Genomic DNA, 22,094 nt, shown 5'->3' with positions numbered 1-22,094 from the left:
CTTTGGGGAAACGGAAACAAGTATCTAATTTTAAGATCCAAGCCGCCTCTCTGGCTCGTAGTGTAGATCCTGTGTCCCCTCCTCTGACTGCCCTCTTTACTTGCTCAATGGCAGTTACTCTCATAGAAGTTGCGTCACCAGCATGAACCTCCTTGAAGTGTCTGGACACTCCTGACAAACAGCGTTTATCATTGCTATTACCTGTAGCGGCTCCTGATACATGTTCTTTAATTCTCTACTTTAATTTACGTGTGGTCGATCTCACATACTGCACATTACATGCCTGACAAGAAACCAAATTTATTGCAGATCTGGAATTACAATTAGCAAAAAAATGTGATAGTGTAATCATGCTGTGCATCTTTTGCTCTAAATTTAGCAGTTTTTTTTGCATATATTGACACAATCCACATCTGCTCATGTTGCATTTATAGTTACCTGTACTTTCTAACCAGGAATAAGCTCTTTTTTCTGAATTATTTGATCCCACATATAAACTGGGTGACAACATGTTGGCCAAAGTCTTGAATTTTTTGGCTACAAATCGCACTTCATTATCTAAAATGGTGTTAGTTTTTTTCATCTTGCCTCAAAACTGGAAGATGCTGTTTTATAATTTTAACTATTTGTGGATATTCAATGGAAAATGGTGTAGAAAAAAACTACCGTGTATACTCGAGTATAAGCCGACCCGAGTATAAGCCAAGACCCATAATTTTGGCACAAAAAACTGGGAAAACTTAGTGACTCAACTATAATCCTAGGGTGGGAAATGCAGCAGCTACTGGTAAATTTCAAAAATAAAAATAGATACCAATAAAAGTAAAATTAATTGAGACATCAGTAGGTTATGTGTTTTTGAATATCCATATTGAATCAGGAGCCCCATATAATGCTCCATACAGTTCATGATGGGCCCCATAAGATGCTCCATAATAAAATATGCCCCACAAAATGCTCCATAAAGTTATGATGGGCCCCATACAATGCTGCATAGGGTGATTATGGCCCCATAAGATGCTGCGTAGATATTGTGCCCTATACAATGCTGCATAGATTGATTATGGCCCCATAAGATGCTCCATAGATAATGTGCCCCATACAATGCTGCATAGATTGATTATGGCCCCATAAGATGCTGCGTAGATATTGTGCCCTATACAATGCTGCATAGATTGATTATGGCCCCATAAGATGCTCCATAGATAATGTGCCCCATACAATGCTGCATAGGTTGATTATAGCCCCATAAGATGCTTCATAGATAATGTGCCCCATACAATGCTGCATAGATTGATTATGGCCCCATAAGATGCTCCATAGAAACATTTGCCCCATACCCGACTGCTGCGATTAAAAAAAAAATAAAAAATCACATACTCATCTCTTGTCCTGAGCAGGCCCCCGGCACTTGTAATATTCACCTGTCCGCGTTCCACCGCTAGGCGCCGCTGTGTCTTCCGCATCCTCCACAGTGACTGTTCAGGCAGAAGGCGGCACGCACACTAATCGCACCATCGCGTCCTCTGACCTGAACGTCACAGGCAGAGGACGCAGAAGACACAGCTGCAGACAGGTGAATATCGCTCAATACTCAACCTCCAGTCCCCATTATACTTACCTGCTCCCGGCGCGGTCCCTGGCAGCTTCTCACTGACAGGTGATCTTCCTGTGTTCAGCGGTCACATCGTACCGCTCATTAAAGTAATGAATATGCTTCCATATTCATTACTTTAATGAGCACAGGAAGAAGCTGTGGGCGCCGGAGAAGCAGGAACGTGCAGAGACGCGCTGGGAGCAGGTACTGTAAGTATGATTTGACAGCTGCCGCTCCCCCGCCGACCCCCTGGGACAATGACTCGAGTATAAGCTGAGAGGGGCACTTTCAGCCCCCAAAAATGGGCTGAAAATCTCGGCTTATACTCAAGTATATACGGTACTTCTGATTTGAGAATCACATATACTGCGATCCATTAAATAGTTCTCGTTTCTACTGCTGCTATATTTCTGGCCCTGTTCATACATGCCTGTGAATAACCTTGCTGCTTGAATCTCCTTGCAATTACTTTGCACTCCTGATTGAATTCAACATCATTAGAACAAGCACGCCTCGCCCTAAAAAATTCTTCTATGGGCAGATTTTTTATAGTGTGAAGAATACGGCTTGCACTGGACGCATGCAAAACTCCATTACCCATAGTTGGTTTACGATATAATCTGCTACAGATTTTACCATTATCCACTTGTCCTTCAACAAATACATCTAGAAAAGGTCAACTTTGATCCTTGTATTCTGAGACAAACTGTAAATTCCGATCATTGCAATTCAAAAATTAAAAAACACTTGGTGATCTGCCATTTTTTAATAAAAAATAAATCCTCAATGTAGCGTCCTGTCCATACAATCCTGTCATAATACGGATTAGATTTTGAAAACAAATAATCATATTCCCAACATATCATGTAAATGTTTGTCAAAGAGAGGGAGCACTTCAATATTTGGATGCGCTGGATAAGTGAGTGATATGCATCATTACCAAGGTGCCACACAAGAAACCTCTCATGATGCATAAAACCAGTGAGTTGTCTCAAGACTTTTGCAACTTTATTGTTGCAAAACATCCTAATGATATTGGTTGCAGAAGAATTTCTAAACTACTAAAGGTTCCAGTGAGAACTGTTGGGGCCATAATGCAGAAGTGAGAAGAACTTCATTTCACCATAAACCTTCCACGACCAGGTGCCACTGCAAGATTTCAAGCAGAGGAGTGAAACAAATGATCAGAAGAGTTGTCCAAGAGCTGAGAACCACCTGAGGAGAGCTACAGAAAGACTTGAAATCAGAGGGTACACTTGTTTTAATGAAAACTAATAATAATATTTATATGGTGCCTACATATTCCACAGCGCTTTACAATTTAACAGTTCATATACAACAGTCATAACAAAGATAACGATAATACAATAAGTCAAAGATATTGACAACCCTGCCCGTAAGAGCTTACAATCTACAATGAGGTGGGCGTGACAAAGTACAGGGGCTTATTTACAATGATGGTCCAGCCATCTTGCTGGAATGGGGGTTAAATAAAGGCTGCATGAGCTAGTCAGCATCCAATATTTGTAGTGCTTTTGGGAGTGATGGCGTTTGATGGAGGGTTCTGATCAGAGAAGTAGAGAATGGATTATATATAAAAGGATTTCAATTAGTGATCATGATATGCAACCCTAAACAGGTGTGTTTTTAGGGAGGGCCTAAAACTGTGTAATTTATGGTTAGTCCTAATTTTTTTGGGTAGAGCGTTCCAGAAGATTGGTGCAACTAGGGAGAAGTCTTGGAGCTGGGAGTGGGAGGTGTTAGTTTAAGGTCGCTTGAAGAGCGTAACGAGTGGGTAGGCTGATAAATAGGAATGAGGGAGCAGATGTAGTGGGGTTCTGCACTGGGGAGAGCTTTGTGGGTGAGAACAAGCAGTTTAAATTGGAATCTATAATGTATGGACAGCCAGTGCAATGACCGGCAAAGAATGGAGAACGGAGGTGTCCGAGTAACGATTAGCCTGATAGATGACCCTGGCTGCTGCATTAAGGATGGACTGGAGAGAAGGTCAAGTAAGGGGAAGGCCAATTAATAGAGAATTATTGTAGTGATTGCTGGAGTGGATCAGGTTTTTGTTTCCATCGTGATAAAGGGGCAGATTCTATAAATGTTCTTTAGGTGCAAGAGTGGACAAGAGATTGTATATAGGAGGTGAAGGAAAAATTGGTGTCAAACAAAACACCCAGACAGCGCGCCTGCTGCCTAGGTGTTCTGGTGCCACACACGGAGAGGGCGATGTCAGCTTTAGGGAGGTGAGTAGACTGCGGGAGCTGAAGTTCAGTTTTGGAAAGGTTGCGTTTCGGATAGAAAGCAAACATGATGTTGGTAACTGCGGACAGACAGTCGCTGGTGCTCTGTAATACAGCAGGGGTAAGGTCAGGGGATGACGTGTGTAGTTGTGTGCATCAGCATGAAAGTCAAATTGCTGATGGTCTCTCCAATTGGGGTCGTGTAAAGAGAGAAGAGAAGAGGGCCCAGGACTGAACTCTGAGGGACCCCAATAGTGAGAGGAAGAGGAGACGAAGTGGAACCAACAAACGATACACTGAAGGATCTTTCAGTAAGATAGGAAGAGAACCAGGAGAGAGCAGTGTCCTTTATACCCATTGATTGGAGCATAGAGAGTAGGAGATGGTGGTCAACAGTGTCGAAATGAGCAGAGTGTGGTCACCGTTACTTTTTGCTGTCAAAAGGTCATTAGTCACTTTGAGTACAGTTTCTATAGAATGTAGGGGGCGGAAGGCGGACTGGGATGGCTCTAGGAGAGAGTGAGTGGAGAGGTAATCGGTAAGGCGGGAGTAAACCAGGCGCTCCAAGAGTTTAGAGTTGAAGGGAACATTAGAGACTGGTCTGTAGTTATTTATGCAGGATGGGTCGAGAGAGGTTTTTTTTTTTAATAATGGAGTAATGGTAGAGTGTTTGAAGGAGGAGGGGAAGTTACCAGAAGAGAGGGAGAGATTGAAGATTTTAGTTAGGTGAGTAGTGATAACTGGAGAGAGAGACTGGAGTAGGTATGAAGGAATGAGGTCAGTAGTGCATGTAGTAGGATGAGAAGAAGAGCCTGGAGACTTCTGTGACCTGGTCAAATGTAGAGAGTGGGGAGGGATTGGATTTGTGGCACTTGGTGGCTGGGAGTTGATTTCCAGATGGATGTTTTCTATTTTCTCAGTAAAGTGGGAGGCCCGATCATCAGCACAGATCTGTGATAGGGGCCTGTGCTTTCGGACTGAGGAGGTTGTGAAAGGTGTCGAAGAGCTTTATAGGGTTTTTTTGATAGTGAGGAGGTCAGGGTGGTGAAGTAGGTCTGTTTGGTGAGGTGAAGAGCAGAGTTATAGATTCTTAGCATGAATTTATAATAGATAAAATTATCTGGAGTGCAAGTTTTCCTCCATAGGCGTTAGAGACTCCTAGAGCATCGCTGGAGAAATCGAGTTTATGATGTGAGCCAGGGCTGCTTTACTCTGTGTGTAGGTTCTGAGGGTGAGGGGCGCTACTTGATCCAGGGTGCTTCTGAGAGTGACATTGTAGTGATGTACAGACAGATCGGGACAGTGATGAGTGTACGGAGTCTGTAATTGTATGAGGGTTAATGGCTTGTAGATTTCTATTTCTGAATGTGTGGTAGCTAGGAGTGTGCTGGGGTGGGTGAGGATTTGTGAGCGTGAAGGAGACAATGTTGTGGTCAGAGAGGTGAGTTATCTAGGTAGGAGATTGAACAGAGCCTGACAAAGACCAGATCAAGGGTGTTGCTCTCTTTGTGTATCTCATAGGTTGAGAGCAGTGAGAGGCTAAGAGAAGTGGTTAGAGATAGAAGCTGGGATGCAGCTGGGAAAGTCGGGCTGTTTATTGGGATGTTGAAGTCTCCCAGGATAAGGGTTGGTAATTCTGAGGACATGAAGTGTGGCAGCCAGGCAAAAAATGGTAAAGAAAGTGGGTGAGTGAGCCTGGGTGACGGTAAATGACCGCTACTCTTGAGGGAGAGGGGATGGAAGAGCCTGATGGTGTGGACCTCAAAAGAAGGGAATGAGCGTGATGGAACTGGGGGGATGACCTGGAAAGTGCATTGTGACAGATGTATGCTAACTCCACCACCTAGTCTGTTTGTTGGTCTCAAATAATGGGAAAAATGTAAGCTGCTATGAGAAATAGCCGCAGAGTAGACCGTGTCAGAGTCCTGAATTCAGGTTTCAGTGAGGGTCAACAGATTAAGAGAGTTGTTTATAAAGTAGCTGTGCAGGAAAGGAAGCTTATTGCATATAGACCATGGATTCCAGAGTGCACAATTAAAAGGAGATGGCGTGATATAAGTAATGCACTCAACCTACTTGGCCTGTATGCATGCTCACCATGCAAGACTCCATAGTCTGGTCCTGTGAGACCAAAATTTAACTTTTTAGATGCCTTAATACAGACTGTTTGGAGGCCAAAAGGTACTGTATATCACCCCTAAAACACCATACTAACAGTGAAGTTTGGAGGTGGGAACATCATGGTGTGGGGCTGTTTTTCAGCATACAGAACTGGACAAATGTACTGTGATATTCTTGATAAAAATCAGCTGCCATCTACCAGGATGATGAAATGAAATGAGGGATTTCAGCAAGACAATGATCCCAAAAGCACAGCCAAGGAAACTCTTAATTGGCGTCATAGAAAGAAAAGAAAGATGCTAGAGTGGCCCAGCTAATCGCCTGACCTCAATCCAATAGAAATTTTATGGAGGAAACTAGAGCTCAGAGTTCATAGGAGCCCATGGAACCTTCAGGATTTGAAGAGTGTTTGTTCGGAAGAATGGTGAAAATCACACCCGAGCAATGCATGGAACTAGTTTCTCCATACCGGAAGCGTCTTGAAGCTGTCATCACCAACAAAGGCTTTTCTACAAAGTATTACATTTTAGTAGGTTTGTCCAATACTTTCCCTGTGTCATTTTTCATTATTACACATAACTTAATTTATGGACATCTATGGTTTGATTTCTTTGCCTGTGTGGACTGGATGGGTTTTTACTGACATGTTTCTCCATACCGGAAGCGTCTTGAAGCTGTCATCACCAACAAAGGCTTTTCTACAAAGTATTACATTTTAGTAGGTTTGTCCAATACTTTCCCTGTGTCATTTTTCATTATTACACATAACTTAATTTATGGACATCTATGGTTTGATTTCTTTGCCTGTGTGGACTGGATGGGTTTTTACTGACATGAGACTTTCATGTTAATAGCACATTTAGAAATATATGAACTTACATATATTATATATGTGGGTTTTAAGACTGGAAAATATCAAAGCATGTTTTTCTCATCAGCACCAATGAGACTCGTATCGAGGACTCTGATCAGACTGGAATAGTCGGTGACCAACTGGGAAACCTGGAGACTGGGCAAAAGCTTTCAGATTTCACGAACAGGCCATCAGGTAAGCTAAGTTCTTAATAAATAAATTATACACAATATATCTTCTCTTTTTTTTCTTACATTTTATCTATGGATAGATACATCCATGGTACATAAAAGACTATGTAAATTGTTCTTGGATAACTTAATAGCTGGTGATTTAAATAATGACATAATGGAAGGCAGTGGGCACAAATTATGTTTCTTGCATATCAACTGGTAACTATCTGAAAACTGATGGCTTTCTGGACCACCATGCAAACACGGTGCTTAGCTGACGTAGCCATTGCAAAATCTGATACAGTTGATGCTCAAGTTGTAAGTGATAACTTTACTTTAGTCTTTTCTCCGATGAGTTTTGAAGGTATCTCTTAGTTTAAGGTAATTGGTTGCATAGAAAACACCTTCCAAATAAGCACTATGTATGAATGAGTCAATAACCTGTGATTTAACCTTGGTGCTTAAATTATACAAATCTGTCTGACACCCCAGTTTGTTTGACTAGACTTACCATCTTGTTCTGGTAGCAGAAATTCCTGTTGGTGGTACGTGAAGATGCAGTAGCACGACCCACCTGTGGTTTGAAAAGTGCAGTCCCTTGGGTGGCAACTTAATTCATAAAATTTAAAATATAACTTTCAGAAAGCATCTTCAAATAAAATAGTTGCCCTCACCAAATCTTTCTTCATTCATCTTATTACTTACATTATGGCATTACAAACTTCAGCAGTAGGGGAGGGGTTACTGGCACTTGACGTGATGGCTGTTTCGCATACTCCTATGCATGTACTGGCCATTAGAAGGCTAGTAGTACCATAGGAGTATGCGAAGGCGCTGTCTGCTCAAGCACCAGCAGTCGTCTTCAGTGCTGAAGTTTGTACTGCCAGAATGTAAGCAGTAAAGATGAAGAAAGAAAGACTTAGTGAAGGCCACTATTTGAAGATGATCATTGCTATGCGTATTTATTTGTAGAGTTGAGCATCGCCTGTATTAGAAGCTCCCCAAGGACTACTAAGGAAGTGTTGCCACCAGTGCTCCACTGCAAGCAATTCTGGTTAGTTTCTATTTGTGGTGGGTAACTTTCTGAAAATTGAAAGTGATTCTTGATTAATTGGTGTCTGGGTGCTGAGACCCCACTCATTGCAAAAATGAGTGACAAGCACCCAGTGAAGCTTCAAGTGTCTCTTGCGTGTTTCTATGGCATTGTGTCTATCCTCACTATATGTCTTGGGAGAGCAGCACTGTGCTGAGCACTTTTGTACCTTTGTGTTACTTTTCACCTGGTGAACGAATGTGACTTCATTACCTCATTAACTACCTTTTCACAATATTATTGTAATACTTACAATTTTGTTCCAGGTTATCCAGCCCAGGGGATTGAGCAAAGACAACTTCAGCAGATTCCTCCTCAGTTAATGCAGCTGGGACAACAACCGGGTCAAAGTGGACCGACTCCTCCACAACAAATGATGATGATGTTGATGATGCAACAGCAGCAACAGCAACAACAAGACCAAAAACCAATAAAACTACCCTTACAGCAAAATGTATTCAACCCCCGGGCATCTATGAACTGTGATGCACAGAGGATGCCCGTGCAGCAAGGTGGTAACTTTTCTGTTTTGGTAAACTTACAGGGTTCTGGTTCTATACCACCTTCTCCAGACAAGCCAAGGATGTCTATGGTGTCCAATGCATCATTAGGAGGCAACGGTAGAAAGATGGGATTCCCAGAAACTGGGCAAAATCAATCTGGATCACCTCTGGGTGATGGATCCTCAGCAGCTCCTCTTCCTGACATTCCTGACCTTCCCACAGCCTCTGGACCCCAAGGCGGCATGGCACCACACTTGCTTGTCTCTCAAAATCCAATGATGATGTCTGGGACAAAACCAGGAGCTGCTTCCTCTCTGTCTTTGGGACAAGGTACAAGTCCCCAACAACAGCACTCCAACACTATGGCAGGCTCTCATGGACACCATTACCAAAGTGTTCAGACCCCATCACAGTCATCGAGGCCTAAAACCCCAAATAGAGCAAGTCCCAGACCTTATTACCCACAGACTCCTAATAACCGCCCTCCTAGCACAGAACCTTCGGAAATTAGCCTTTCCCCAGAACGACTCAATGCATCTATAGCGGGTCTCTTCCCTCCTCAGATCAATATTCCATTACCTCCGAGACCTACACTAAGTCGGGGCTTTGATCAGCAAGGTTTGAACCCAACTACCCTAAAAGCTATTGGGCAGGCTCCCCCTGGTTTAACTGTAAACAGTCAGGTTTTTGGCCAACATGTGAACAAGATGGATAATGGTTCAGGAAAACCACCAAATGGTGCTAACAAGCGAGCAAGTCCCAGCAATAGCAGGCGTTCAAGCCCTGCATCAAGTCGCAAGACAACACCGAGTCCTGGTAGGCAGAATTCCAAGACTTCAAAAATGATGGTTGGAGGACCACAAACCCCTGGTGTTCTACATAACATGGAGATGCAAAGGAACATGGTAGCCAACCAAATGTTAGGGCAAAACCAGGCAATTGCAGCTCCAATTGGACAATATCCTCCTATTTCTATGCCAAGTACTGCTGTCATAACTGAGGAGATCAAAGAAAACCCAAGTATGATTTCAGAGAGTGAAACACTATGTATGCAGATGGTTGCTAAAGAACAAGCTACAGTAGATTTTAAAGTAAGTGGCCACCAACACATTAGGATGACATCTCCCGAAGAGCTTCCTAAGAAAGATGCACTGTATATAGACATCCCAAAGCCTCCGAGTGGTGAGGCCTTGGCTGCCATTTCCCCAGCCATGAGAGATGCTCCTACATCATTAAGTCAATTACTTGACCATTCAAATACCCCCAATGTAAATATGAAGCCTTCAAATCCGTCTCCTGAAACTTCACTCATGCAGATGCCCACAGGGGAGACAAAAACAGAAGGTGCTGGTTTATCAGGAGATGCATTAAATAAAGAATCCCATTGTGTAACAAACACACAACAGATCCCAGAAACAAATTCTGTTCAGTCTAGGTTAGATACAGCAGAGCCTAGTGCTAATGTACAACTGACCCTGCCTGGCTCATCGTTGAAGAGACCTGCTGGTCCCCCAAACGTTTCCAGTGGTTTGCCTTCAAGCCAGATTACGGTCTTTGTGACATCAAATCCTATCACCACTTCTGCAAGTGTATCTTACTCCATGGCTTCACATCTGCAGCCTACTTTGGTACCAACTGTGGTTACTATGCCAAATGTGGGTAATAAGGTTATTGTATCTGAAGGTCAGGCCTCTGTCCAGGCGAATAGTCGCCCACAATTTATCACTCCAGTCTTTTTTAATTCTTCATCCATCATCCAAGTTATGAAAGGATCTCAGCAAAGTAATATACCTACTTCCAGCACTAACCTGGTGCCTCAGTCTGTTGCCGTTGTGGGACCTTTGCATATTTCACAAAATATTCAGTATCCTGGACAATCTACTGCTTCATCTCCTACCAGTAGTAGCTCTAGCCTTCCTACCACTCTACCAGGCCTTATAAGCCCGGTGCAAAACGCACCCCAGGTTACACCTTCCCAGTCATCCTCACCTTTGCCATTACCACCTCCTCCAATGCAGAGCAGCTCAGAAGATGGTAGCTCCCAGCTGGGAAAAACTCCAGAATTGTGTTCTCCTGCGCCATCACAATGTACAACATCACCAACACTGGACAACAACCCGGAGATATCTACAAACCAGTCCATGACTGCCCCCTCCATAGAAAATTCCAGAACTGAAAAGGACAACTTTACTGATGTACCTGGCTCAGTTCCCGAATGCTCTGATGCAAATGTCCTCTCTATTGGTATGCCAGGAGGAACCATACCACAAGGCAGCCATATTTCTTCTGAGACCAGTAGTACGTCCACACTTTCCTTGGATCCTGTAGGTCCTATTGCGAACACTCCTGTTGACCTTCTGTCTTACCCTTCTGAACCTTTATTGTTGGCTGATAAACCCAGCGAAGCGTCACTAGTGGAACGGATCAGCACCACCTTTGATGAAACCGTTCCTGAACAGATCTTAGAAACAGGTATATTTTATGTAATTACAATAATGCATTATTTATTTTACCTCTATAACACTAGCTCTGCATTCAAACTGTTGCAAGAGTATTGTGGTTTCGGCAGCTAAAATACAAAAACAAAATAATAAATAATTGTCCACGGTTATGAAAACCTAGGTGAATGACCTACTGAAAAGACAAAGCATAGTAATGCAACAGTTCTCCAGCAGAAAACATGGCGGACCGAGCAACTCATATGCCAATCACACTGTTGACTTCTTTGTGAAAAGGCATTGTCTTCATGACACCTTCCCTTTATGCTATTTATTGGTGATCAAGGTTTATTATGAGACCCTCGTTATCATAGATCTAGATGTTGTCGATATCATCACTGAGCAAATATAAGAGGAAAGATGTATGTGAATGTCGTGTATACCAGAAGGGAATATACAGTAGTAGACTAATGACCTTTTCTACGATGCAGGATTTTACACTGATGATTTTATAGTGAAGGTAGATGGTAAGACCCCTGCCCATTGTTGGACCACTTAGTTGCCACTCAGACCTGTTCAGTGTCGAGACCGGTGAACTGAGATTTTTTGACATGATGACCCATATTTTTGATGGCTAGAAGCTCTGTCTACATCCACTGCCTTGTGTTCTCCTCATATTTCTTCTTCCTTCCTTAAAGTCTAACTATAATGGCAAAGACTCTTCCATCCTGATAACTCTAAAATCATGGCACGGCTGCAACCTCCCCTCCTCCTCCCTGTTTCCTCTGTATTGGGTACTCCCCATGCTACCTTTGGTTGACGTCTGCTGAGTGGACATGACCCTCATGTTCTTGTTTTTGGATATTGATGAAAGTCCATTTTGGTGGCTTCTCTGCTTTCAATACCTTTCTTTTCTTTGTTAACCTTCCCTTGACAAAGCTCCTTCTGAGAACACTGGGCAGGAGGAAGGTGCAGTCAGTGACAAGCAAACTGTTCCAGATATCGTAGGTAAGATGTCATGTAATGCTTTTCCGTGCCATGAAGGTGCTGTATCACACATACATTGGGCGTCATGTATGAAAACCATCATGAAAGAGTGGACGTTTTCAGACCATATCATTTTGAGATGAGCGGCGTTGGCATTGTCTGGCAGCTGCTTATCCCTCCTCTTTGCACTGGTGTCTAAACAGACATTCTCTAAATGTAGTAAGTTTTCTTCTTCATATTGTCTGGGACAGTCTCGATTTATATTCCTTCCCCTTGGCCGTTTTTCTTTGCCATCCACAGCAGGTGTGCAAGCGAGGAAATCGTGCTTAGATTACATGTAATCTGCTCAGTGATCTTCGACAGAACCTCAGTGTGTGTGAAGCATAAGCTACATATATATATTTTATTTTTTTTTAGATCCAGAGTCACAGGATACAGTGGAAAGGTGAGTGCATCTTTGCTTCTGACTCCTTCTTCAAGCTGATATTCTTATCTTATGCTATAAATGTCTATGTATCCAGGACTCCCATAGAAATCAATGAAGAATGTTTTCAGCTAAGAGCAGCTGTGGCACCAAGTAGGACTGGGGCTGGTGTTTGTCATGGGACCTCCGAGATAGGTGCAAGTCTTCGCGATAGTGACCTGTGGTCTTTGAAGGCAGGCAGGTTCAGGGTCTTTGACGCTGCTTGGGTACATTAGTAGGACCGTCGCAGTGTAACTTGAAGCTCTTGGTCCCGGATGCAAAATCTCCCAACAGGGCCCCCAATGATCACAGGTCATTAATAGAAATAGTCTTTTCATATGGACGAAAGGGATCTCTTGGGCCCCCTAGACTCCAGAGCCCGGGTGCGAATGCCACCCGTGCACCTGCTGTCCATTGTGGGCTTCTAAATTGTTAGACCTTGCCCAGATGGCTTAGTTACCACTTTCGCTGATTGTATTGGGATTTTCTGTAACAAGTGGTTAGGTTGGGAATAAGCATGTGATGGACATTCTATTAGTGGATGTATGCAGAACCCTAATGTTTCCAGGTCTCCTGGAGCAATGTGCCTACTGCTTGTATGCTCCCACTGTCATAGCATTTTCTGTACTTGTATTCCTTCTTCATGCTTACATTTCTGATGGTGTACATCTCTGCCACCATGGAGAGGTTTAGAATAGACTGGTGTTTGGGGTTGTTAGTGTAGTAAGAGAGGCAGATGTTACACTGATGTCTGCAGTACACCACATTGGCATATAAAGCACCTTGTGGCCTGTGATTTCCTCATTGTACAATAGTTCAGCATTAATAATGCCACAATCTGTCCAACCTTCCTAGATAGACCGTGCATGGTGATACACTCATGTGATAGTGCATAAAACGACTAATTCAAGGCTTTTAGATCTCCGCTTCCTAAGATGTATTGCATCGTTTTTCCTGTATAGTGAACCAGCTGAGCAGTCGCGGCCTCCAAGCCGAAGAAATTCAAGAGCAGAAGAGTTTCCCATGACTCAGGATAGTATGGAAAGTGGACAGCGAAAGCGTTCAGCACGTCCCAGCTCTGCATCCAGCTCAGCGAAAGGTGAAGGAAAGCAGCCAAATAATTTCCAGCAGATACATATGACTGAGCGTGAGTCCGGCATGTATAAAAGGTGGTGTACAGTCAGTGGCTTTTACAGTGTGGAGGCATCAATGGGTTTCCTTCATCCAGTACATTAAAGGAGTTGTTCAGGACTTCCATATCGATGACCTATTTTGTAGAATAGGTGATCAGTTTCAGATCGGAGTGGTGCAACACCTTGCTTCTGCACCCGCCATCTGATATCTAGTCTGGTAATGGCAATGTACAGAGCAGAACGGCATGGCCAGAACATTTAGTGGCCACTGCTGGAGCGGGTATCAGACCAGCATCTCGTATTGATGACCTACCCACTGGATCCCCAGACAGAGAAGTGGGGTCACTGGGAACCAGGACATATAATCATGTGGCCTAGCAGTGCTCATGTGTACAGCCGTACAGTAATCTCCTTCCGAACATGATGCCACCACAGTGGATTTACTTGATCAGTCCTCTGGCAAATGTTCTCTATCCGCTGCTCTTAGTAACCAGTTATTTCTTCGTTTTTGTGTTTCTTGCAGAATCGGGAGCCAGCCCCCCTCAACCCAAACGGAGGAAGTCCAAGTAAAGCTTGTTTTCATGTCTACTACTTTTCCCACTTTTTTTCTACAAATCTGCTGACAGATATGTATATGTTCGTGAGCTGTGATATATCTATTTTTTTATTGACTGGAGGTGAATACGCTTGTACAGTTCTCATTGGCTTTAATTATTTTTTTTTTCCCTGCTTCTGTGAAGAAACCTTTTCCTTTGTTAAATGAATCTAATTACGCTACCTAACTTTATTTGGACCTGTCTTTTACTATTTTTTGTACCACTAGAGGGCAGTGGGCTCCATGATCATTAGAAGACATCTGATCTAATTGGAAAAGTGTTTCCAACTATTGCAATGAGTCTCAAAGTGTTTGTAACCTTTTATTGAGGCATACTTGTACAGCTATGGCAGCCTCTGCGGTATTCAGCCTCATCCTAAAACATGAAGCAGCAAAACTCTGTGATCCATTGTAACCTATTTAATGAAATGTCTAGTGTATAAGCGAAAACCTAGGCTTAAAAGTATTTGTGTGCGTGACATCAACACTTCTCACAGGTTTCCAGTATAGCATCGACACTCGTGAGATAAAATATATGGCATATCAACCAAAGGGGTTTTCTCATATTGTCCGGTGCCATCCTGCTTGGCTGACGGTTTGGACCAGCCGCATTATTGTGTCGCAGTGGCACTGAAGTTGGCCAGAGAGGCAGGCAATAATGCTTTCCAGTGAGCCAGGCCATCTTTAAAGCGGCACTTACAAGCTCTCTAACTTGCTTAGATAAGGTGTTATCTGTGCTAACTAAGGGTTTACGATGTGCTCAAATAATATGTTTGAGTCCCTGCGCCCTCATGTCTCACAGCTGTTCGACAGCCGCAACACATGCAGGGATTGCCTACCAAACAGACAATCCTTGCATGTGTTGCGGCTGTCGAAAAGCCGTGCAATATGCAGCCGCGGGGACTCGAACATATTTTTCGAGCACATTGTAAAGCCTTAGTTAGCACAGGAGCATGCTCAGATAACACCTTAACTGAGCATGGTCGCTCATCGCTAATTTTCACTCATTGGTTTCCACTTATAGTAGACAGTTCAGTGTATCTGGCGGTTTTAATTTCTCAATGAATAGTAGCTGCACACATGGGCATAGCTACCACTTTTAGGATCTGTGGGGGGCGCCAGTGGTCTCACCTTGGCAGATAGACTTCTACATCACATGAGATTGATATGCCATGAATGTTCAGAATGGTAAAATCCCTAGTAGAGATTCATCCAGCGTGGATGCCACTGCAAGGGCAATAAATCCATAACTGCTGATTGCTGCGCCCCAGCAGCACGACCCCATACATGTTTATTACTAGCCCTTGTACAGAGCTCATACCTTCAGGATAATCCCATTGTAAACTTTTGTGACCATACAGAAAAAGATTTAAAGGGAACCTGTCAAATGAAAAAAACGCAGCAGGGCTCTAAGTGCAAGTGGTAGGTTCAGAACGCTATTAACCTGCAGATTAACCCCATATCTGCGTTTTTTTTTTTCACATGACAGGTTCCCTTTAAGGCCGCCATGGATGAACAGCCTCTAATATTAGGCAATTTGATGTATTTATGCACCTTACTTGTAAGTCAGTCATACAATTGGGTACGTTGTGACTCGCCATCTGATGTCATGATATATATAATATATCTCCATGCAGGCACATGAAATCAGACAGTGTTTCACAACGCAGCGGGGTTGTTATATGGCCTCGGCATATTTGGTTAATTGCCCCTTAAAGTGAACACCTCGATCAGTACTGTCTAATAGAAGACTGGCCTTGTTTCCCCTAGCACACAGTCACCGTGCAGTGTTAGACATGGAAGCTGAGCTCTGACAGGTTAGGCCAGTTGTGGGGTCAGGCACTGTTGTACCCGGGCTACAGTGGTACCACTAATTGTATTAAACTAGTGGCTTTACTTTTAGTTTAGACCCTAAAACGTGCATTTCCATCCACGGCGCTCCTAATGTTGTGAAGGTGGAACTCTCGGCACACCCTGAGGTGCCTACTGGGAGGTACACCCACAACAGCCGAGAGCCGCACGCTGTACATAGCTGCAATATTCTGTATATAATAAAGGTGATCTGTGACCACAGAATTGAATGCGTGTCCCTCCCTCGCTTTTTACAGCCGTGAAAACGTGGCCTATTTTGTGTTGTCAGAGTACTGTATTTATATAGCCGAGTAATAAAGCATCAGCTCGCAGACTGAAATGTTGTAAATAGTTTTAACAATCATATGGTTAATTTGTTGTAGAATTGGACCAGTGGAAACGTTTGTAACAAATATGTGGATGTTTTAAAATTAAATGTTTTTTTTTCTTATTGACAAACGTGTGGCTTTTGTTTTGTGTGGCTGGCATAGAATTTCTACATGTAGGGTCTGTAGTCATCTCACCGACAGCGCACGGACTCATATTCTATGGGGCTACTCACTTGTTAGTTCTTGGTTTTTTTTGCCCAGTGGTACACATAAAAAACCCAGAAATCTCCCACTCTGCTCTTTTTTTAAAGAGGCCCTTTCACCAGATGTTTCATGTTAACTGGATACACATTGTAATAGTGAGTAAAACATTTTGTTTTTAACTTTGCCTGTATGCTGCAGAGAAAGTTGAAATCAAGTATTTGGCTCTTAATGAGTTCATACAGTTTTCACTAGGGGGGTGTAATTTTTTTTCTTTAAACTTTTTCTCCTTGTATGATGCTGACCAATCATAAGCAGGCAGCAACACTGAAAGGAAAGAATAACACCACCCCTCTCCCCCTACAGAGTGTAGTTCAGGTTTCTGTGTGAGAGCTGTAATAACACAACTCTCGTCTCCGGGGCCATTCTCCTGCATGAGTCATTGTGGTTAGAGGAGCAGTGCAGCTGAGTTTAGCTGTGTCACGTTACAAACCTGTCTATCAGCTCTTCTGATTACTGAGTGTTTGGCTATGTGCACGCAGTGCGTTTTAATGCGTTTTTGCAGCATTTCTTTCTGCGCAGAAATGGACCAAAAACACTATGGAATCCTTATGCAAGCTAAGTCAATGACAATCCTGAAGTGTTGTGCACATGATCAGTAATTTTCCTTGAGTATTTGCAGTGCGTTTTTTTTCTGCAGCTTGTCAATTCTTTGTGCGTTTCTGCAGTGTTTTTCACCCTTTGACTTCATTTGAGTCCGTCAAATCCACAGTAAAAACTCAGGTATAAAAATGTTTGCAGATTTGCTTAGTTTTTGTTTGTGTTTTACTGGCTTCCTATGGTTTTTCCCACGCTGTCATCTGTGTGACAGCGTGGGAAACACCGGCGCGGTGGTTCTTATCGGTTATAATGCTACCACCTGTAAGATTATTTTCTGCAACAAGGCTATGTTCATACCAGGCGTATTTTATGCAATTTTCAGCTGCATTTTACAGTACCAGCAAAGTCTGAAATTTCAAAAATCACATGTACACACCTTGGTTTTTTGTCCAATATTCTATGCTTTGCATGTTTTTTTGCACAATAGAGCATGTCCCTTTCGGCGTTTTTCCAGCGTTTTTCACCCATTGAAAGCAATTGGTGATGAAAAAAAGCTGCAAAAACGCATGTATCAGATTTTGCAGCATTTTTAATGGGAAAAAATGCAAGTACAGCAGTATGTGAAATCTATTTATTTTTGTGATATTCCCAGGTTTGCCATCTTGTATTGGTCACTGGCGATGGCAGTATGGATTAGTACAGTTTAATTAAATTAAGGATATGTAAAAAGTAAACATTGGCTTACAAGGTATAAAATTAAATAATGCCTGTGGTCCACCAAGGTGTCAGATTGAACAATGCCTGAGCAGCTTAATGGCAGACTAAAGTATGAAAGTAAATGGTGTGCTACAATTCAATTTACCTCACCTGCTACATTTGTATGTGTATTTTTCTCTAATAACCCTCCAGGACAGCATACCATAGGATGTTACCCCTTTCCTAGTAGGGACAGGAAACACAAAAAAGGTCAGATAGCTGCTCCCACATCCTCCCCCCAGTGTTTTCCCTGTCCCTATCAGGGATGAAGAGGTCATCTGATGGTGTGCTGTGCCAGCCACAGACACCCGGAGAAAAATGTACATAGCCGGGCAGCAGGGAACCGACAGGCTTAAGGCCCCGTCTCACATAGCGAGATCGCTAGCGAGATCGCTGCTGAGTCACTAGTTTTGTGACGCAACAGCGACCTCAGTAGCGATCTCGCTATGTGTGACACGTACCAGCGATCAGGCCCCTGCTGCGAGATCGCTGGTCGTGTCGGAATGGCCTGGACCTTTTTTTGGTCGTTGAGGCCCCGCTGACATCGCTGAATCGGTGTGTGTGACACCGATCCAGCGATGTCTTCACTGGTAACCAGGGTAAACATCGGGTTACTAAGCGCAGGGCCGCGCTTAGTAACCCGATGTTTACCCTGGTTACCAAAAAAAACAAACAGTACATACTCACCATCTGATGTCCGTCAGGTCCCTTGCCGTCTGCTTCCTGCTCTCACTGACTCCCGGCCGTACAGTGAGAAGTGAGAGCACAGCAGTGACGTCACCGCTGCGCTCTGCTCTCACTGTACGGCGGCTCAGCCAGAGCAGGAAGCAGACGGCAAGGGACCTGGACACCGAAAGGCGAGTATGTAGTGTTTGTTTTTTTTGGTAACCAGGGTAAACATCGGGTTACTAAGCGCGGCCCTGCGCTTAGTAACCCGATGTTTACCCTGGTTACCCGGGTGCTGCAGGGGGACTTCGGCATCGTTGAAGACAGTTTCAACGATGCCGAAGTCGTTCCCCTGATCGTTGGTCGCTGGAGAGAGCGGTCTGTGTGACAGCTCCCCAGCGACCACACAGCGACTTACCAACGATCACGGCCAGGTCGTATCGCTGGTCGTGATCGTTGGTAAATCGCTTAGTGAGACGGGGCCTTTACCTATCCTCCCCAGACACTGATCCCGTCTCAGTGAAGGTGTCTGTTGGGGAGAAGAGCAGTTTTTTTCCGATGCATGCCCTGGGGTGCGTGCACTTCCAGGTCTGCACATGCTGGCTGCGGAAGTGACGTCAGACACCGGTCTCAGGATGATGACGTGGTCCCAAGGTCCTTGTGTTCCACTCTGGAACGCATTGAAAATGACCGCTATGGGGATAGCAGTTCTGGCACAGATAGGTGTGGGGCCCTGCTCCCCACACCTGGACATCAGGGGGAGGAGGTCCTCTAATGAAAAGGGCAGGTGCTGGATCCAGTCACCCATATAAGAGCCCCGGATAAGGAAGACACCTAAAGGTAAGACCAACTCTGTGTTATAAAAGAGGTGCTGGTCCCAGTAAGTACATGTGCTTCTCACAAAATTAGAATATCATCAAAAAGTTAACTAATTTTAGTTCTTCAATACAAAAAGTGAAATTCATATATAGTGTCATTACAAACAGAGTGATCTATTTCAAGTGTTTATTTCTGTTAATGTTGATGATTATGGCTTACAGCCAATGAAATCCCCAAAGTAATTATCTCCGTAAATTAGAATATTTAACAAAAAACACCTGCATAGGCTTCCTAAGCATTTAAAAAGGTCCTTTTAGTTTTTCAGTAGGCTTTACAATCATGGAGAAGACTGCTGCCTTGACAGATGTCCAGAAGGAAGTCATTGATAAAGAAGCAGGCTCTTCACAGAGTGCTGTATCCAAGCATATTAATGGAAAGTTGAGAAGAAAAAAGTGTGGTAGAAAAAGGTGCACAAGCAACCGGGATAACCGCAGCCTTGAAAGGATTCAGAAAAAGCCATTCAAAAATTTGGGGGAGATTCATAAGGAGTGGACTGCTGCTGGAGTAATTGCTTCAAGAGCCACCACACACAGACGTATCCAGGACATGTGCTACAAGTGTCGCATTCCTTGTGTCAAGCCACTCATGACCAATAGACAACACCAGAAGCATCTTACCTGGGCCAAGGAGAAAAAGAACTGGACTGTTGCTCAGTGGTCCAAGGTGTTGTTTTCAGATGAAAGTAAATTTTGCATTTCATTTGGAAATCAATGTCCCAGAGTCTGGAGGAAGAGTGGAGAGGCACACAATCCAAGCTGCTTGAGGTCTAGTTTGAAGTTTCCACAATCAGTGATGGTTTGGGGAGCCATGTCATCTGCTAGTATAGGTCCACTGTGTTTAATAATTTCCAATGTCAGGGCAGCCATCTACCAGGAAATTATAGAGCACTTCATGCTTCTTTCTGCCAACAAGCTTTTTGGAGATGGAAATTTCATTCTTCAGCAGGACTTTGCACCTGTCCACACTGCCAAAAGTATCAATACCTGGTTTAAAAACAGCAGTATTACTGTGCTTGTTTGGCCAGCAAACTCGCCTGACCTTAACCCCAAAGAGAATCTATGGGGTATTGTCAAGAAGAAGATGAGAGACTCCAGACCCAACAATGCAGACAAGCTGAAGGCTGCCATCAAAGCAACCTAGGCTTCCATAACACAAGCTGGTGTTATAAAGTATTCTAATTTACTGAGATAATGACTTTTGGGTTTTCATTGGCTGTAAGCCATAATCATCAACATTAACAGAAATAAACACATGAAATAGATCACTCTGCTTGTAATTATTCTATATGAGTTTAACTTTTTGTTTTGAAGAACTGAAATAAATTAACTTCTTGATGAAATTCTAATTTTGTGAGAAACACCTGTATGCTGGCACTGGGTGTCTGTCCCCTGAGTGCAGGTACAATATCCTAATATTCCCTCTCCCCTTTCAGGGGGACAAGAAACTTGCACCAGGGAACAAATCCAAGGCTTCACGCAAATTTGCAGTCTGCATGAAGAAACTGGCTTCTTCACATAAAAATCCCTTATGAGTGTAGGGAGAAGATCATCAGGGAGGAACAACCTTCCTTAATGGAAAAGATCAAGGGTCTTGTCCGCAAGGAGATCAAAACTTCCTTGGCTGCTTTCTCCCAGCCCACACCCCACAGTATCCCTCCAGGGCCTAAAAAGAGAAAACTTAGCCTGAAAGAGGAAGGGGACAATGACTCTCAGGACAAAATGTCCATTCCAGAAGAATGTCTGGAGGAGGGCGAGCTAGGTCTGTACCCGGAAACCTCCCTCTCTACAGTAGAAATACTACTCCTCAGAAAGTCTGTAAGAATTTCTTATGGCAATAAGGAGAACTATGGAGATAGAGGAGGAGAGAACTTCCCAGACAGTACAGGAAGACATGTTTGGCGGTCTCCGGTCAAGGAAAAAACAAGTATTTACTATCCATAAAAACATTCGGGATCTGGTACTAGAGGAGTGGTAATACCCAGAAAAAAGGCTGAACACTCCCACTGAGCAGAAGGACAGATTTCCCGTGGACAATGAGGCAGCTGCATGCTGGTCAGAAATACCAAAAATTGACATCCAGATTGCACGGGTAGCCAAAAAGACTACCCTGCCATTTGAGGATTCCTCACAACTGAGGGACCTCCTGGAGCGCAAGATGGATGGTCTTTTAAGAAGATCCTGGGATACCTTGACGGATTTACTAAATACCAACACCGTTTCTACCTGTGTGGCTCGATCCATGTACCGTTGGCTTGGACAGCTGTAAGAACACCTGTCTACAGGTTCTCCTAGGGAGGACATTCTGGCATTTCTACCTCTAGAAGGCAACAAGGTTCCAGGCAGATGCCTCAGCAGAATCCATAAGAGTGGCTGCAAGGTCATCAGTCTTGTCGCTCTGTAAGATGGGCTCTCTGGTTGAGATCCTGGAGTGGGGACATAACTTCGAAGAAGTTATGCTCTATCCCCTTTAAAGGGAAATATATGTTTGGTCCTGCCCTTGATGACCTATTAGAGAAGGCTTTGGACAAAAAGAAGACCCTGCCTGAGCCTAGAAGTTCTAGAAAAGACCCTTTTGTACCTCTCAGGAGCCTACTCCTCAGTACAGAGG

The 22,094-nt window shown here is 43.6% G+C and overlaps 1 protein-coding gene across 9 annotated transcripts in view; it reads left to right on the top strand.

Annotated features, from left to right (window-relative positions):
• Positions 1-16,506, top strand: part of NCOA6 (nuclear receptor coactivator 6) — a 72,462-nt gene extending 55,956 nt beyond the window's left edge. For 6 of the 9 annotated variants that reach the window (XM_077251981.1, XM_077251976.1, XM_077251977.1 and 3 more), the window contains exons 10-15: positions 6,906-7,015; positions 8,353-11,061; positions 11,967-12,035; positions 12,432-12,459; positions 13,440-13,624; positions 14,134-16,506. In XM_077251981.1, the coding sequence (XP_077108096.1) occupies positions 6,906-7,015; positions 8,353-11,061; positions 11,967-12,035; positions 12,432-12,459; positions 13,440-13,624; positions 14,134-14,180 (3,148 nt within the window). In that variant the 3' untranslated portion in view covers positions 14,181-16,506. The remainder of the gene's footprint in view (positions 1-6,905; positions 7,016-8,352; positions 11,062-11,966; positions 12,036-12,431; positions 12,460-13,439; positions 13,625-14,133) is intronic. The other 3 variants (XM_077251982.1, XM_077251983.1, XM_077251984.1) reach the window with 3 other exon arrangements.
• Positions 16,507-22,094: the final 5,588 nt, after the last annotated feature.

Source organism: Ranitomeya variabilis, chromosome 4 (genome assembly GCF_051348905.1).
Source record: "Ranitomeya variabilis isolate aRanVar5 chromosome 4, aRanVar5.hap1, whole genome shotgun sequence".
NCBI classification, from domain to species: Eukaryota; Metazoa; Chordata; class Amphibia; order Anura; family Dendrobatidae; genus Ranitomeya; species Ranitomeya variabilis.
The sequence above is the reverse complement of the archived record's forward strand: the minus strand, read 5'-3'. Positions and strand labels throughout refer to the sequence as shown.